This window comes from Suricata suricatta, chromosome 2 (assembly GCF_006229205.1).
Source record: "Suricata suricatta isolate VVHF042 chromosome 2, meerkat_22Aug2017_6uvM2_HiC, whole genome shotgun sequence".
In the NCBI taxonomy this organism is placed as follows: Eukaryota; Metazoa; Chordata; class Mammalia; order Carnivora; family Herpestidae; genus Suricata; species Suricata suricatta.
The window spans coordinates 177,529,674-177,547,981 of NC_043701.1; the positions used below are offsets into that span (position 1 = coordinate 177,529,674).

The 18,308-nt window shown below is 52.3% G+C and overlaps 1 protein-coding gene across 8 annotated transcripts in view; it reads left to right on the forward strand.

Moving 5' to 3' along the window:
- TACC2 (transforming acidic coiled-coil containing protein 2) overlaps positions 1-18,308 on the forward strand; it is a 207,658-nt gene that overhangs the window by 177,349 nt on the left and 12,001 nt on the right. For 5 of the 8 annotated variants that reach the window (XM_029932718.1, XM_029932719.1, XM_029932720.1 and 2 more), the window contains 7 exons: positions 3,920-3,981; positions 5,724-5,839; positions 6,943-7,114; positions 8,310-8,450; positions 9,314-9,403; positions 15,687-15,830; positions 16,263-16,339. In XM_029932718.1, the coding sequence (XP_029788578.1) occupies positions 3,920-3,981; positions 5,724-5,839; positions 6,943-7,114; positions 8,310-8,450; positions 9,314-9,403; positions 15,687-15,830; positions 16,263-16,339 (802 nt within the window). The remainder of the gene's footprint in view (positions 1-3,919; positions 3,982-5,723; positions 5,840-6,942; positions 7,115-8,309; positions 8,451-9,313; positions 9,404-15,686; positions 15,831-16,262; positions 16,340-18,308) is intronic. The other 3 variants (XM_029932722.1, XM_029932723.1, XM_029932725.1) reach the window with 2 other exon arrangements.

Below are 18,308 nucleotides of genomic sequence, written 5' to 3' on the forward strand. Positions count from 1 at the left end.
CGGCCGCCCGAGTCCTGCCGTCCCCACTGTGCTCTGGTGTGTGAGCACCGCACGGGCTTCCTTTATTGTAGAAAGACGGTGTGGAACTAATCAGTGCTCCCCTACCGGGGTCCACAAGAGCTCCGAGCTGTCTTAATGGCTCAAGAAACCTGGACGGAACTCACTTAGAAGGATGCCCAGCTCATTACAATTACCTGTTTGGGCGATAATTACTTCCGCTCACTCATAGTCTCCCACTGATTAAAAAGTCAGATTGGCGATGACACGTTTTTCTTTGGATGCTTGCTTAGTAAATCTCTGCTTGGCACAGTCTCGGGAAACATAGTGGGAACAAGACTAGTCCGCATGGCCTCTAGGGACGCGGAAATGAGGAGCCGTTGGGCAACGGAGCCATGGAGGCCTCCCCAGCTCAGATCCAGGAGACCCTGCGAGAGCAGTGTTTTAGATTCTCCAGCCTGGATGGGCCTTTGAGGGTCGCTCTCCCGTCTCCCTTAACACACAGCGACGGCGGCATTGGCCCTTCCTTCTTTCAGCAGAGGGGCAGTTGCTGTCACTCCTCAGACGTTCAGAAGAGTGACAGCGAGGACGTCGTCCCCTTCCTAACGGTGCTTTCTTCACTTACGTGAAAAGCCCCAGAAATATTAGCAGTGAGCAGGAGCATACGTGGTCACAGTCCCTCACACTCGCAGAGCCCGTCATGGGCTTTCCTCAGACATCATTCCATTTGCAAAATGTAGGCACTTTGAGCTTTTTTTTTTTTTTTTTTTTTTTTTTTTTTAATGTTTAAGAGAGAGAGAGACTAAGTGCCAGCTGGGGAGGAGCAGAGAGAGACAGGGAGACAGAATTTGAAGCAGGCTCCAGGCTCCTAGCAGTCAGCACAGAGCCTGACACGGGGCTCGAACCCACAAACCGTGAGATCATGACCTGAGCCGAGGTGGGACGCTTCACTGGCTGAGCCCCCCAGGCGCCCCTGAGCCCCATTTTAAAGCAAAGGCATAGGCAGGGAACGTCATCGAGTTGGTTTGCCCGACCCTGGGCAGGAGCGCAGCCTTCAGCTGCATCCTTACGGCTTCTGCCCGGGGCTCTTCGTGCTCGCCGGCCGAGCTCTGGCCATCAGAGTCCTCGGAGAATGGCCACGGGGGCCTCTCACGGTGCGTGGTCCGGTATGAAATAATGACCAGAAGAAGCCCTCGGATGTGACGGGGCCCCTTAAAAATAACTTTGGCCTCTGCATCTGGAAGCAGCACACACTTCAGCAAGCGGCCTCTTCTCTTGAACGTGAAAGGGTCCCATCACCCTTCCCGGCTCGCCAGCTGCGTGGGGCCGAGGCCGAGGCCGGACAGGGCTCTCCCCGCCCCACGCCTGCCCTCCGAAGCAGAGGAGCGAGACTTTGGAAAACAACGTCCAGGAAGGTGTTTCCGCAAAATACAGGAGACAATACCGATATTGTTTTTGTTCCCATCATTTCCCAGCCATCTGGTAAATTACACCTGAGAACCCCAAACGCTGCAAGTTCAGGTCCTGTTCTGAAGGCATCCAGGCGTCCCCAGGGGCGGAAGCTCCTGTGTAGGGGGTGGGCCTCCTGTAACCACACACACTAAGAAGCAGGCATTCCTCTGCGGGGGTCAGAACACCCCCTCCTACTGCGCCGTCATCTGCTGCCTTGGAAGGGAATGATGGGGGGCACTGGGCAGCTGGAAGGGAAGCCCCCTCGGCAGGTAGCAAAGCAGGCAGGCGAATGAGCTCTGTGACCTGAAACTCACCCAGATCAGCTGCCAGGAGACAGGCTAAGATTCCAGGTGGGATGCTACCCTGAGCCGAGCTGGTGGCCAGAGCTGGGCACTGAGCCAGGCGCACAGGTCCCTGGGAGATCTCTCGGTGGTGCTGGCCTTTGGCTCGTTTGGTGCATCCCGGGTGCTCTGCGCCATGGTGGGGTGCGCTGGAGGGTTTCTGTTCAATAATTCAGGGTTAAATAATGCCCTGACAGTAATAATGATACCTTGGAGAAGAGGCAGTGGATTCACTATTGTCTTCTCCACTTAAAACAGTCTTTAATAGGACAGTAAAATAATAGTCCTGAGGTCTCACATCTGGAAAGCGATAGATCTGGAGGAGGCCCTAGAAATCACCTTGTCTTTCACTGTCCCTAGCTTACCTCTCATTGATAAGACGAGGAACATAGTAAGTATTCGTAAACAGACAGTTCTATGTCCTAAGTTGGGGCAGAGCCCGGGTACGGGTTTCCATTACAGGCACAGATGCTGAATCCCGCCCGGCCGTGTGTGGTTGGCGTCCGGTCTCTGCTCTTCCCGAGTGACCCACAAATCCACATAACGGGCTTCATTCCCCTGAGCAGGTCAAGCCTACGAGAAGGGTGCGTTGGCTTCCCTGGGGAGATTCAACGACTCCTGAAGAGTTGTCCCCACAGTCACGTGCATAAGTTCATATAGCCATGACCCCACAGGCTTCCAGGTTTGGGGAAGCACTTCAGGAAATATCTCCCTTTTTTTTTTAATGCTTTATTTATTTTTGAGAGAGAGACAGAGACAGAGACGGCATGAGCAGGGGGAGGGTCAGAGAGAGAGGGAGACGCAGAATCTGAAGACAGGCTGCAGGCTCTGAGCGAGCTGTCAGCACAGAGCCTGATGCAGGGCTCGAACCCTTGAACCACGAGGTCATGACCTGAGCCAAAGTGGGACGCTCAACCAACTGAGCCACCCAGGTGCCCCAAATATCTCCTTCTAAAGCTCCTGTTAAGGAATCATTTTTAAAGTGATGCCTTCAACAATACGTAGATGTGGAAGTGCTTTATGCCAGGACCACTACTTGTATTTTGTGTAAAAGTAAATTCAGGAGGCGCCTGGGTGGCTCAGTCGGCTCAGGTCATGATTTCGTGGTTTGTGAGTTCATGCCCTGCGTTGGGCTCTGGAGCCTGGAGCCTTCCTTGGAATCTTCTCTCTCAAAAATAAACAAACATTAAAAAAATTAAACAAATTCAGGCTTTAGGCTTCGAGGATTGCCACTGACACTCTTGTCGCCCTGCCTCCTGAGCAACTCACACGTCATCTCCTGGTTTTCTTTTCAAGTTAAAAAGAACCATCTGGTAGCCATAGATGTGACTTCTGTGAGGACAGAGTCCTTTCTGGTTTAGCTCGCCCCTGCACCCACGGTGCCCAGCAGTAGAGGCACATCGGACGTGCTCAGAATCCACTTACTGGGCAGGCAGTTCAGCTGAGGGTGAGCTGGGGGTCCCCCTGGAGCGGCCTGGACACCCAAGGGGGTCAGGGTTTCTCATAGCCAGGGAACGCCTATCAACTTTTCTTTCCAGCCTGAGGTCTCCAGTCAGTTTGACTGGACATTTCTCCACCTCTTTGGACTTGAATCATCTTTGTACCTAAAAATCCGACCTGGACTGGCCCTGCAGGCCCCGGCGGAATGTTCCAGGTGACCTGCAGGCCTCGGCAGAATGTTCCAGGGGACTTGCAGAGCTTCTCTTCCAAGCAGCCGTGGGGGAGCCATGTGTGTTCAGGGTACGGCTGGGGCCAAAATCTCAGTTCCAGAATGTCCTCAGGAGGGGGAACATTTTCCGTGTGGCATAAGCGGCTGACAGCGGGAAACAACACTCAAATCACACGGTGCATCGTGCAGAGACCTGGTCGAGGTCAGATCAGTGCTGCTCAGGGTTAATTCCCTTGGGCTCTCGGGCTCCCGAACGGCGGAAGCCCCTTTGCAGCCGGAAGTCTACTAGTGGTTGGTCTGAAAATTGCTAAGCTGAGCCTTCCCTGCCCGCAGAATTGGAAACCTCAAGTCAGTGGCGAGGCTCAGAGATAGGAGTCTGGTTCTGGACCCACCCTGCCTGGCCCAAACCTTTTTTTTTTTTTCCTCCCTGATGCTAACTCTCCTTTTGTTTCTTTTGCAGAGTTGGATTACAGAAACTCCTATGAAATTGAATATATGGAGAAACTTGGCTCCTCCTTACCTGTAAGTCCTGCCTGAGGCCAGCAGGGGGCGTGCTTGTTTGCCCTCCCTGTCTTCTGTAAAGGTGGTCACTGGCCTCCTGAGCTCAGGGCCCAAAAGCGAGGGTCCTCTGTCTGCAGCGTCCTTGGGTGCAGCTGGGCCTGGGGGTCTCAGGTGTGTGTTCTGTCCACTTGAGATGGCATTTTCAGGGAGAAAAAAATGGAATACAGTAAGGCTTCTTGCAGAATTACTTCCCTGGGGGGGGGGGGGTGCCTGGGGGCCTCAGTAGGTTAAGCATTGACTCTTGGTTTTGTTTTTTTTTGTATTTTTTAAAATGTTTTATTTATTTTTGAGAGAGAGAGACAGCATGAATGGGAGAGGGTCAGAGAGAGAGGGAGACACGGAATCTGAAGCAGGCTCCAGGCTCCAAACCATCAGCGCAGAGCCCGATGTGGGCCTGGAACCCACGAACCGCGAGATCATGACTTGAGCCGAAGCCGGACGCTCAACCGACTGAGCCATCCAGGCTTCCCTCCAACTCTTGGGTTTGAACTCAGGGCACGATCTTGCGGTTTGTGAGTTCGAGCCCCAAATCGGGCTCTGCACTGGCGGTGCAGAGACTGCTTGAGATTCTCCCTCTCTCTCTCTGTCCCTCCCTTGCTCATGCTCTCTCTCCGACTCTCTCAAAATCAATAAATAAATAAACTTAAAAAAAATAAAAAAGTTGCTTCCCTGGACTGAGAAGGAACTAGTAGGAGGTTTCCTTAAAAAGGTACTGTTACCTGTGTTCCTCAAAGGAACTGCTTTATGTAAGTGGAGTCTGGCTCTTCTGGCCGTGCATCTCTCCCCCACATCGCCATCTCTTTGTCATTTAAGTGTCTGTGAGGGGCAGCTGTCCCCCCCTCCAGGGCCCTCGGTTCCCAGCATGACCTCTTGCCCAGTGACGCCATCGGAGGCCCGCAGGTGCCAGGAGACCTTTCTGTGATGCTGACGCGCCGGATCCCTTGCTCGGATCTCTATCTTTCTTTGTATCATTCGTGGATGCCGTGCTTGCTGCTTCTAGCCCACAGTTTGCTCCAAGTCCGCAGACCGTGGTGGAGGGGCACTCACCACACTGGGCCACCACGCTCATCCCCCTTCTCCCCCCCCCCCCCGCCCCGCATTGGGCTGTGGGCGGTGCCCAGCCTGGGGGGCTCGCCTACCCCTCCGCTTATCCTCACCCAGAGAGGGTGGCCAGGAAATGCTGGGGGACCGAGCAGGCAGCGTGCAGCACCCCACACCTGACGATTTCTCCGCCCTCCACGGTGTCCCCAGCCCCACACACTCCCGCTTCCTGTCTCCACCTTCCTCTTCCCTCCCATTCCCCTCTCCTCTGTCCCGGCCAGCACCTGCCGGCTCCTCCCTCCTGGGGGGCTCAGGAGGGAGGGCTTTTCCCAGATGAGTTATCTGTTCTGTTGAAGAGAGCTCTGCTTTCCTTCCTTCCTTCCTACCTTTTTAAGGTTTTATTTTTTAGAGACAGAGCACGAATGGGGGAGGGGCAGAGATAGAGGGAGACACAGAATCTGAAGCAGGCTCTAGGCTCCGAGCCGTCAGCCCGAAGCCGGACGCAGGGCTTGAACTCACAAGCCATGAGATCGTGACCTGAGCTGAAGTTGGATGCTGCACCGACTGAGCCACCCAGGCCCCTGGGAAGCTCTGCTTTCCAATCTCTGTAGCATGTTGGGGCCACCTGTAGCCGAGCTGACATGTGCCTTTGACCCCCGCAGCAGGACGATGACGCCCCGAAGAAGCAGGCCCTCTACCTTGTGTTCGACACTTCTCAGGAGAGCCCCACCAAGTCTCCCCCGGTCCGGACGTCAGAGTCCCCGACGCCGTGTTCAGGGTATGACTTTCTAGAGAGTTACGGGGCCAGCCAGCTGTCCCCAGGCCTCTGAGCCCCGCGACACTGCTGTGCTGTCTTGGTTTCGTTCACGTGTGCTCCAGCGGCCCACATCTTGGTCTCTGAGTGTCCACACGGACGGACGGATGTGGGGGGCTGGGTTTCCAGCTGCCCTGTGTTTTGAGGAGAAATCTGTTAACAGCTAACGGTGTGAGCCCCTCCGATCACCCCCCAGTTTTGTAATCTGTCCCGTGGGGAGGCTCAGACCCTGAGTGTCTGGCTGTGTGACCTGATGCGGGTTACGTGACCCTCCTGTGCCGTGGTCTCATGTAAAGTGAGGGTGGTAACAAGATCGACCCTGTCATTAAATGAGCCTCTCAGTCTTACAGGCCCCTCCCCCAAACTGCCATGGGGGAGGGTCTGCCTCTCCAGTGCCATCGGGAGCATTAAACCAAGGTGCCGAAAGGAAAGCACGAGTCACAGGGCCGGGCTCTGTGTGGTGCCCGGGACACGCTTACCTCCCATGTGGGCGTGAGTTCCCATTTGTCAGGGTCCCGTTTGGAGCTCTGTGGCGCTGGCTGCAGTAAGGGTGGCCCCACTCTGTGCTCGGACCCTCCCGTCCCCTCTCACCTGCCTCCTTCTCTGAGCAGGACTGAAAACTCTTGCTTTGCTTTTCCAAACTTACTCTGTGACAACACAGTGTTGTAACAGCAATGCTACTGGTGACAGGCACCGGGTCCAGTGCTCTGTAGGCAGGTAGCATCTCAACTTTGGTCGTCACAGAGTGCCATCTTGTCTCCTGCCCTACAGAGAAGGACACTGAGATACGGTCCCCAGTCTCTCCCCTGAGGGTAACTCCAGGGCTCATGCCCTCAGCCAGCGGCATCTGTGCCTCCGACTCTCCCTTGGGAGCAGGCGCTGGGGTGGGGCTGGGCTGCCCTCTCCCTCCGGCTGTGCAGCCTACAGGCTCCATGGCCTCCACTTCCCTCTGGGAACGCAGCCCTGCAGGTCCAGGATCCCTTGGGATGTCGACTGACTGCAGGCATCCTGGTCAGTTTGAGTGGGATTTCCCACAAGGAAAGTAAAGCTGCTCTCTGCTCCCTCAGGTCAAGTTTTGAGGAAACTGAAGCCCTCGTGAACGCCGGCACCAAGATCCAGCATCCCGTCACACGAGGGCTGGCCCCCAACCAAGAGCCACACTTGCAGGGGCCAGAGAAATCCTCCCAGAAGGAGCTGGAGGCCATGACGTTGGGCACCACTTCAGACGCGATTGAAATTGTAAGTGGGGTCGGAGGGGCCTCAGATCACGGGGTGGGGGCGGCAGGGGAGGCCTGGGCCAGCTGAGTCCCATCACTAAGGGGTCCAGGCCTTCAGAGCAATGCTTCTCTGGTACCAGGCACGGGGCCCCACGGAGTCCCCGGACCACAGAGGCCAGCCTAGCAGACCCCTCCCCACCATGGCCACGAGAAGCTACGGCTCTTCATTCTCACCAACGTGGTCTTGCAGTTCTCGCCTCAGTGTTTGATTTGCCTCCAGGGTTTTGGCCTTTCATGTTAGTCCCTTAGGGCACGATAGAACGGCAGGGCAGGGGACACGTCTTTTAGGGGACAGTCGGTTTTCCTGGCCTTGGTGATGGGAAGTCCCTCCTGTGTATGGACCAGGACTGTACCTCTCCCCTCCCAAGCAGACCCCCCTGAACATCTCAAGTGGACCGTCCTTGTAGGGGAATTTTACGTTCATCTTTTTTACCTCCCTCTTAGCAGTCCCCAAGGGATTTCAGGCAGTTGATTTAGTTCCTGTTAGTATCAAATGTGTTATTCTATATTAGTAGACTATTCATTTATCTCCTGCATCAAACATGTAGTGAGCACCTACTGTGTGGCCATTAGATGCTGGGAAAAATTAGCAGAAAGAGAGTAGAGGGATTCAAACAATCTCTCAGCTAGACACTATGGAAGGATTTGTGCACGATTCCACTTCTACACAGTTGGCTTCTGACGTCGAAGTCTTCCTAATCTACTGACAGACCTGTTTTCATTTGAAATCATCTTCCCTTTATTTAGTGACCTTTCCTCAAAATGACCTTCCCCCAAACCTTTGATGATATTTATATTTGGAGGTATTTTCTTGATGGCTTATATTATGGTTGGAAAACCCATCCCTCCGAGACTTTCAAGTAAATAAGTAAATGGTAACTTTTCTCCCACTGATTGGTCGGGAGGGTGAGGGGGGTGTGGAGGGGGAGGGCCCCTGAGGCTGTGCTTCTGGGGAGGGGGTGGGGCCCAGCAATCTCTAGATGCCCATCACCAGCATGTGGGAATCAGTCCAGAAGAAAAGGATAGAATTGGCACCTAACATTCTCTTTAGCCTTAAGTCAGAAACGTCCAGCAAATAGGTGTGTGGCCCTTGCTTGGAATCGCTATCACTCTGTCTCCTCTATTTTTCCTCTGTGTCCTCTTCCTCCGGCCTTCAGACAGCTCCTGAGGGCTCGTTTGCCTCTGCTGACGCCCTCCTCAGCAGGCTAGCTCATCCAGCCTCTCTCTGTGGTGCGCTTGACTATCTGGAACCCGACTTAGCAGAAAAGAACCCCCCCGTATTTGCTCAGAAACTTCAGGTTTGTAGCCCACGTGTGACCTTGTGGGGAGTTTGTGAAAACCTCAGTAGAGAATGAACTCCGAACCCCAAGGGCAGTGAGGCAGGATTTAATGAAGTATTGCTGGAAATGCTCTACATGAATCTCTTTCCCCCCAAAGACTGATGTGTGGGGTTCTTAATCCAAGACGCCAAGATGATATAAATTGTGTGGTTACATACAGGACAACCCATTTGTATTTCAATTTGGAAATTGGACCCAAACAGTCATTTTTCAGAAATTTTGATAGCCCCAAAAGCAGTTTCTGTGATTTATTCATGGAACGGAGGGTATTAGATCACCATCGAGCCCCACTATTTATGTAGAAGGGAGAGCTGTCTCAGACTCCCGTTGAGATAACATCTGGACTCGGTCTTACATCTGGAACCAAAACAATTAGCTACCCTGTGCCTTAAATTTGACAGCTTAATTTGATATCCGCTGCTCTAAGACCTGCAGAACAAACCCAGAGAGATTGCGAGCAGTCATTTGAGAATGCAAAAACCAGTCCTGGAAATTGCTGCCCAACTTTACGTTCAACAAACGAAAGGAAAGAGCCCAAAGGAAACGGCGCAGTAAAAACTTTGATCCCGTTTAAAACATCATGTCATATTTGACCACATGATCCCTCCCGACAGATATTCCAAAGGGCACTTAAAAAAAAAAAAAAAAGAAATTAAACACTTATTTCATGATCTGCTGAGGTGTTGATTGTGAAGAGAGCCAGAGCGTGTGTTTTTGCTGTCCTGACACATCATGTGGCACGTTCATTTCTCGGGTGTGGAAAACATTGACATCCTGTCTCGCTGCGTCTCCCCCCGCGGTTGCTCACCCCCCTCGGGCAGGAGGAGTTAGAGTTTGCTGTCATGCGGATAGAAGCCTTGAAGCTGGCCAGGCAGATCGCCCTGGCTTCCCGTAGCCGCCCGGAGACCAAGGTACGGGTTTGCTGCTGCGTGCGCTGTCTCTTGAGAATGTGGTGTGGTCCGGAAGTTTCTCTGCTAACCATTGGCCAAGCAGCCAGTACAAGGTTGTCTAAAATTTCCTAAAAAGCCAAAATCCTAACTTGCATTAATAGATACCGAGCTCACGCCTAACACCCAGTTAACTCTGTAATGAAGAAAGCAGCAGGATGGCAAAGCAGTTGAATGGAGGAAAATATGAGAACCCGATGTAGAGTCGGTGGAATCAGGAAGTCTAGAACCTTACTGCATCTTCTTGTACGGCTCGATATAAAAACTGGTTAATAATGTTGGCTCAATGAGACATACACATACAAACTTTGAGGTTTTGTTTTCGGTAAAAAATCGTTTGCGTCTCTACTGAACATAAATAATTTGCAACTTTTCTATTTTTTTTTAAGTTTCACTTATTTTTAGAGAGAGAGTAGGTAAAGGGTAGAGAGAGAAGGAGGGAGAGAATCCCAGGCAGGCTCCGCATGGTCAGCTCAGAGCCTCACACGGGGCTCGAACTCCCAAACTGTGAGATCATGACCGGAGCCAACATCAAGAGTCAGACACTTAACAGACTGAGCCACCCAGGCGTCCGTAACTTTTCTATTTTCTACAAGTGAATACCTCACTGTAATGAGACCGGACCCTAATCAGTAGTCAGTAGTGGAACCAAGACTGTTCTGACACATTGGATTGACCCATAGTCCAGAGTCAAAAGAATTATAGAAAAGCAGCCCTTTTCCTTATGGCAGATGGCCAATCTTTTGGGCTCTGCGGGCCATCTGGTCCCTGTAACAGCTCCTCACCTCTGTCACTGTGGCTCAAGAGCAACCACAGACAACACACAGACGAACAGGTAGGATGGTGTTCCAGCAACACCCTTTTTATAAAACAGGGCGTTGGGCCATTTGGCCGCACATCGTAGTTGGCCATCCATGCCGAGAGTGGAGTATGATACTGACCGAGCATGCAGAGATCTCTGTGCCTGGCTTCCAAGTTCGGAGTAATTTTTCTTAACAATTTGAATGAGTCGCTGAAGATGTGCCAGACTGTGGCCCTGCGAGGCTCAGCCCCACCCTCGGGGCTGACGGTGAGCTGTGGTCTCTGAGGACCCGCTTCATGCCCAGCCCCCACACTCCACCCTGAGTGGGCAGCCCAGTGTGCTCTGTGGCCTTGAGCGTGTGGGTGAACCTCTCTGGGCCTCCGTTTTTCCAGCTGTGCGATGAGGCTACTAACAGCAAGGTGGCGGGCTGCTGGACAGATGCGGGGGACAGCACCATGCCTGGCACACAGTAGGTGCGCAGTAAATGAAAGCCGCTCTGTTAGCTTCACTTTTGCCTCTGATCAGACGCTCATAGCTGCTCTACTGTAGGGGGGCCCAGGGTCCCAGTGATTCACTGACCCGGCGGGAACGGGGACTCCAGTCTCCAAATGAGAGCCCCTTTGCCTGTCCATCTCAATTGACAGCTCACTTGGTTTAGGATCAGAAGTTCGTGCGCTACTCCTGCCCACAGGGCCTCCCACGTGTGGTTTCCCTGGAGCGAGGGCCTGGCGGCTCCCTCCTGGAGGCATCGCTCAGTGAAAGAAGGTGGTCACACCGTGGGTGTCCAGACCGGGAACACGGGGACCCAGGGCCAAGGCGAGAATGTTAACTAACACACAGTGCTGACGTCCTTGTACTCACGGTCAACCCAGAAGCTTGGGTTTAATTTCCATGAGAAAGATTTTTAGAGAGCATCAAGCAGTGATGATTTTTTTCCCCGTGAGATTTATTTCTTGAGATCCTTGGGTAGTGGCCTAAGGACAGAATGAATTGCTTCAAGTTCGGCCACTGTCCATACAGCATATTCCTGTCCAGCAGTCTGAGGCAGAATTGAGCATGTTCTAGTAAGAGTTCAGACTGAGTGTGGAATGTTCCAGAGTGTCTCGTGCCCCTGCCTCCTTCCTCCAAGGGCACATCAGACACGACAGTCGGCCAATAACTGATCGGCTGGCCATTGACTCCCTTCACTTACAGCCTGTCCTCAGACCATGTGTCCCGATTTCAACGTAGAAAACACCGTCCCCGTGACTCTACTGCGTGTGGGTCAGAGAGACGGCCCCCGCCACCTCCGCATTCAGAGGAAACATTCCTGGGGCAACCTTGTCTTGGAGCATAAGGAACGTTTTTCTCTGCTTTTTGTACCGCTTTTTGGGTTTCTGTGGGTTTCTCATTCACGTAGACGCTTGATTGCCCCTTCGCTGCTTTGGAAATTGCTGATGTATAGAAAGAGAAACAGCAGCTGTGTATCCAATTTGCTCTTTTTTTCTGCCTATAAATCTCAGCTGCAGGTGACATAGCCCCGTCTTTTTGGCAGCACAGTCTTAAACTGTTGCTAACACAAAAATGAAATCACTGGAAAGAAAAGAAATCACTCAAAGGGATGAAAAGCCACATGAAATATGGCGGCGATGATTCCTAGTTGCTCCTTCAAGCAGCTTCACTTTACATTTCCCTTTAGACTGAAAGCCAGCTGCGCTGACCTTCCAAGGTCTGCAGTGAGGTTTCCTGTCTCATTAGTCCGAAGACGTTAGAAATGAGGAAGGCCCCGTGGGGCTGGGCTGTGGGGCGGCAGCTCCTTAGTGTTTTCCTTCCACTCCTTTCTGGCCGAAGTGAATTTGATTGAAAACTCCTGGGGGTAATCTGGCCAGGGTGGCCGGCTGCGTGGACAGGAGCCCCGAATGTAACCAGGGTAGGGATAGATAGAGCGTAAATGTCCTGTCTGTGTGGCCTTCGCAAAGGGGCACAGGGCATGTGGGGGGTGGGTTTGTGTCCATAACAGACACTGGCTGTGATCCCTAAAGCTGTCGGCCTTTCTGGTTCAGGACATTCAAATCTGAAGAACCAAGGGTAAATAGGAATAAGGGTCATACAAATGACAAGCATCAGGACCAGAGGAAGTCCTAGGAACAGGCCCCTTAGGGAGGAGAGGGTGCCAGTCCCTGGTGCAGTGTCGGACTCCTCCACCAGTCCTGACCGATGCAGGCAGGCACCTGGATTTCATGTCAGCAGGAAGAGGAGGTAGGTCTGCGGCAGCCTGTGCGGGCGAGTGGCCTGCCATCGTCGGCTCCTTCTCCACCCCCGACATGTACCAACACGCTGCCTGAAAGTTGCCGGCACAGCCTGAGAACAGAGCGGTGACAGAGGCCAGCGTGGGGCTTTCAGCTTATGGTTCCCAGTTTGGGGGGTTTGCGGTCATGGTCCGCTGCTTGCGTGGAGAGGGGCTGAGGCCGTGTCTTGACTCCGTGGGAAGGAGTTGCCAGTTGCCGGCAGGGGGCACCTTCGTGGGAGTTGGTGAGGGCACACTGAGTGTCCTCCTGAGCTCGAGAGCTGCCTGCTGTCACATTTGGATGCAGCAGCCCCAACGAGAGACCCCACCTGGTGCCACATAGCCTGGACACCCCTCAGGCGTCCCAGCCTGTGCTCCCTCTCCATGACCTTGACCCAGCTTGCCATGGGCTCCAAGCCTGACCTTCACTCCTGGCCCCCACCCTGTGCGCGCCTCTCCTGCAGCCCAGACAGCGATCCCACCTTGCTTCCCTTGAGGCCTGGAGACAGGGAACTGGCCAGAGGGGAGCCATGAGCCTGGGGCATGGTAGGACCTTGAATCCAGAAGGGCCCCAGGCACAAGGTCCGATGGTCTGATAGGGGCAGTGCCCCAGAGGGTCCAATCAGGGACCAAGATCTGAGTGAGTGGATTGAGGGCTTGGACATTGGTTCCAAAGGCTCGTGCTTTTCCTTCTGAGTCAGGGCCATTTCACATTTTTACTCTGTGATTCTCCTGGCTTTAGGGTTCCTCCAAAGCAGTCGTGAGCGAGGGCTTCTGCGAGAAAAACAAAGCTTAATCTAAGCCTGATGTTAAAATATCGGCAAGAAACCAACCTCTTTCACTTAGAAATAGTTCTCAGTTGTGAGAGAAAACCAGGGAGTGCACCTTGGATTTCATTAACATGCAGACACTCCAGGCAGTAATTCAGGTGGATTCTGAAGTCATCTTTATTTCCTTTCCTGTACTGAAAATGCCAGGCGGCAGGGATGAAAGGTGATAGGGAATCACTGTATGTGGTGCTAACCATTGTGCTTACTAAGAAAGCTCATTAATTTATCTATTTTTCATTCCCTTCCTTGTTGTCCAAAGAGGACTCAGGCAGCTTTAAGAGCATCAGTTCCTGCAGCGGTCGGATTTCATGTCTGCCCCATACGATGAAGTTAGTGTTAAGTTCCTTGCCCCTTGCGCTTCGGAGAGCTGGCTTATTTAGTGTCCGAACTGAATCTCCTGTGGGAAAACTTGTGGCCAAATCACTTCGAGCCTCCATTGTTTCATCTTCCAGAGGAGCAGGACGAGTGGATGGTGTCGAGGGTTCTTTGCATTTTGAAACATTATTCTAGTTTTTTTTCCCCCCAAAGAACACTTTCCTTAAAAAGTGACAGAACAGGTTTTTTAAAATTCTCTTCAGACTCTTGTGCTGATGAATTTTCTGCATAAATACAAATAGAGTCTTACTGTCTAGGTGTAGCTGTCTGTCTACTTCCTGAGAAGTTTCCCACGCGGCACGCAGAGGCTTGAAAACATTTCAGACAAGCAGAGAGTAGCTCGTGCGCAGGCGCGGCTCCGCAGCGCTGGTCTGGCGGCCCGCGGTCTTCTGACAGAGCAGCCTGAAGGCTCCTGGGTTTTGGTCCGATGTCCCGCACTAGAGGCTTTAGGACCTGCGGACGGAAAGATCTGAGCGTCCCATTTGACACCAGAGTGCATCTCCAGGGTCTGGTAGGACAGGGGGCTGGGTACTCCCCTCTCCAAGTGGAGTGATCATTTAGGTCCCACCGCAGAGGGAGCCCAAATACTCGAGACCGGGCAGGGACACTGAAACCCAAGCCCACCCATAAGACACCCAAAACCATGTCACTCACTGTGCATGCATACGACTAACTGGCCGTAACTCTTGTCATCTCCAGTCCTAGCCATTAAATTTCTGCCGCAGGTTTTCTAAGTTATTTCAAGTTCGTTTTCTCTGATGCTCTAGTAGGGGGTAAGCATGCCTGTTCTTGGGATGGAAGAGAGAGAGCCTTCAGCGCGGCCCCCCCCCGGCCCCCACTGTTGGGTCTTTAACCTCACCTGCTTCCGCTCACAAGCCCGGTCCTCCCTGTCCTTTCTCCGCATCTTTCCTGCTGCACACGGTGTTGTAGCCCCTGCCCCCGTCTCATAAATTCCCCGGGGACCTAAAATCCCACCCTGACTGGCACACCACCATTACTTCCCCTCGAATCGGACTCCACTCACCGGGGGGCGCGGTCTGCCTGGACAGCCGTGCCGGTGCCAGGAGGTTAATGCATAGGACTGAGAGCCTGCTTGGATTGGTCTCTCTGGCGGTAGAACTAGACTACCAGCCGGGCCATGCTGGTTGACCATGCTCCTAACACCGTATTTCAAGTGTGTTGGAAATCGCTGGGCCTTTTGTATAAAGGGAGGAAGAGTAACCGGGGTCCTCTCCTCCCTCCGGGGAGGCTAGTGACTGCCCTGTCTGGTCGAGCCAGTGTTGCAGGACAGTGCAGGCGATCCCACCATCTGTCCAAGGGGTGTTGTCATTGATCCGGTTTTCAGTTTTGCCATCGACACAGCAGCCTTCGGGCGATGTAACTGCAAAGTAACCTTACCTTGGGGCACCTAGAAACTAGCTGTCGAAGGTGACGTTGGTTGATGGCCACGGTCGGCCCTAAGCTTTGTGTGAACATATCCTTTCAAATGGGACTGAACGAATGTTCCCCAAATTGAAATGCAGACAGTCTTACAAAACTGATCAGATCTGCAGTTATTCAAAACTAGGCGAACGGAGATTAGAATTCAACATCGTTCACCATCGGGCTTTTATTTTGGAAGCGGAGCCTGCCGGAGAACGGCCTTGGTTCTTAAGCGCCATGCCTAAATGCCTCTGCGTCTGATAAATGGCGGAGATAAGCAGGCACCAGACATGCTTGACTCCAGAAGCTGGGAGTTGGGGTGGCCTCTGCCATTAGCCCCTTTGTCTGCCTGTGCAGGTGCAAAACGATCAATCCCCGTAGATTGTACCCGGCCTGTCCCCACTCATCCGTCTGAGCATTTTCTCATACTTTTGATGTCCTTTGTTTCAAAACCATTCAACTGACCCATTCACGAGAGGATGAACGCAGATCCTCTAGCGTATGAGTGATATTAACATGTTTCGGTTTTTTTAATTAAAAACCTTTCTGCAGAGAGAAGCTGGCCACCCAGCAGATGTCTCCATCTCTAAATCAGCCTTGTACTCCCGCATCGGGACGGCCGAGGTGGACAAGCCCGCAGGCCTTCTATTCCAGCAGCCTGACCTGGACTCCGCACTCCGGATCGCCAGGGCAGAGGTACGTGGCACACGCCGCGCTCTGCTTGCCCCGGGAAAAGTTCCGGTTCCTGCCGCATGTAAATATATGGGTCCACAAAGCCGGCATCTTTGGACACAGACTTTATTCTGCAGCCACCGCAGCAGAGCTGGGGCAGCAGAGCGGGCTTTGGGCTTCCTGTACACCATTGTTTACCGAGCCTCTGTGCCCGTGTTTGATTTATAACAAAAAGCACATGCCTTTTAGTTGCTCCCCGGCGGGCATTGCGGAAGTCTAATCTCTGGCTTATTTCTTCTGTCTCACGCTCGGGGAAGTTCTCTGAACTTGATGATTGTTTGGTTGTGGGAGGTTCTAATTCTGCGTTTATTCAGGGTTTCCTTCGTGGTCTGTGAGTCTCTCGGATCCGAATTCGCTCCTCTGGAGCTCACCGTTCTCTTTTCTCCCTGATGCCAGATCATCACCAAGGAGAGCGAGGTCTCGGAGTGGAAGGCGAAGTACGAAGAAAGCAGGCGAGAGGTGATGGAAATGAGGTCAGTGGTGGCACTTCCTGGCCCCGGGGCGTCGCCCGCCTGCGGTCTCCTGGGTCTCCCGCCCCGGCTGCGGTGGCCCATGAACCAGTCATCCGAGAGTCACCTGTTCTTTGTGAGACAAGGCTTATATTTTCACAAAAGTATTTTTAGTAATCTTACCCTTATTAAAATATCATGCACCTGAGCTAAATATTGCAAACGAATAAATACACGTGCAATGAAAAATCTCCTTCCCACTCAGTCTCCAATTCCATTCTTCTCAGGTCGCTGCTATCCACCCTTTCTGGCATATCCTTCCAAGAATTTTCCATTTCTTTCCTTTTTTTCCCCCTAAAGTTTATTTATTTATTTTGAAAGAGGATGAGCAGGGGAGGAGCAGAGAGAGAGGGAGAGAGAGAATTCAGGCAGGCTGTCAGTGCAGAGGGCTTGATCTCATGAATTGTGAGATCATGGCCTGAGCTGAAATCAAGAGTCAGGTGCTTAACCGACTGAGCCACCCAGGCGCCCCTCTTTAAAAAAAAATTTTTTGGGGGGGGGATGGGAGCAGAGAAGGGCAGAGGGAGAGAGGGAGAATTCCATCCCATGGCCCTGGGATCATGATCTGAGCCAAAATCAAAAGTTGGACACTCAATTGAATGAGCCACCCAGGCACCCCAAGAATTTTCCTTTTTTTTCTTTTTAATGTTCATTTGTTTTTGAGAGGAAAAAAGAGCACAAGCAGGGGAGGCAGAGAGAGAGGGAGATGCAGAATCTAAAGCAGGCTCCAGACTCTGAGTTGTCAGCACACAGCCCGGTGCGAGGCTGGAACCCACATACTGCGAGATCATGACCTGAGCCGAAGTCGGACACTCGACCGACTGAGCCATCCAGGTGCCCCCAGAATTTTCCATTTCTGATTGCAAACATGTGAATCTGTCTATTCAGGCTCCGTTTTTCTTCCAAAGTGGAGAGTGGAACTGTACATTATCCTGTATTCTTTTTTAACTTTGTAAATCTTGGACAGATTTTTATACAACTTGACCTTATTGTATAACAGGTTTAATGGTCCGTGTATGGTTCTAACAAAGTGAACTTCCCCAGTCTCCATGGATAAGCAGTTGGGGTGTCTCCAGAATTGTGTCTGAGTGATTTATCTCCTTTTGCTGCATTTGTATCAGAAGTGTAACAGCCACCATGTCTTAACTGCCTACCACGGGCTGTGTGCTGTGCTTTTAGCTAGAGGCTCACTGTCTCTGTTTCTCCCCATGGCCCTCAAGAAGCGATCGTCAGCCCCATCTGCCAGTGGAAGGCTCAGGTGAGGTGACTTGCCCAAGGTCCTGGAGCTTTTAGTCAGAAGAACGTGAATTTGATCCCACCTTTCTGATCGCAGAACCCCCACTCTTCCCACGGTCCCCAGGGGCCTGCCTTCCTCACTCTCATGTCTGATGCGCCTTTTTGCCCTTCATTTTCCGTCATGATTCATCATCATCTTAGAGACTAAGAAACCATCCCTTGGGGTAGAACTTGCCATTAGGATGTGATCTTAAAAATTGTGTAGCCACGTGGCATTTTTAAAAAACTTGGGCCCAAACCTTGGCCCCGTGTCATTCCAGGTTATTGGGCACGGCAGGGGTGGCGCGGCCGCTGCTCCCGGGTCTGAGAACCGCTCCTGGGGGCACAGTTTACCTTTCCACACCCCAGCCTTTCTTCAGCACTAGCTGAACTTGACACATGGGTTTTCTAGTCGCAAGGGAAGAGATGAATTTGAGCACCATCATTTTTAAGAAGACAGAAGGTCCAGCGCTGTGTTGAAACTCCTTAACAGGCTTGCTTCATTTTCAAGTCTCAAAGTTTGGGAGCCAGGGAATAGATGAATTTTTAAAAATTGGTTCAAGAATTAGTTCACTTACAGTGGGCTTGATTTTCAACAGCAGCTGCTGGTTAATTATCAGAATCGGCTGCCTTCCTGGCTACTGTGTTTTTTTTTTTT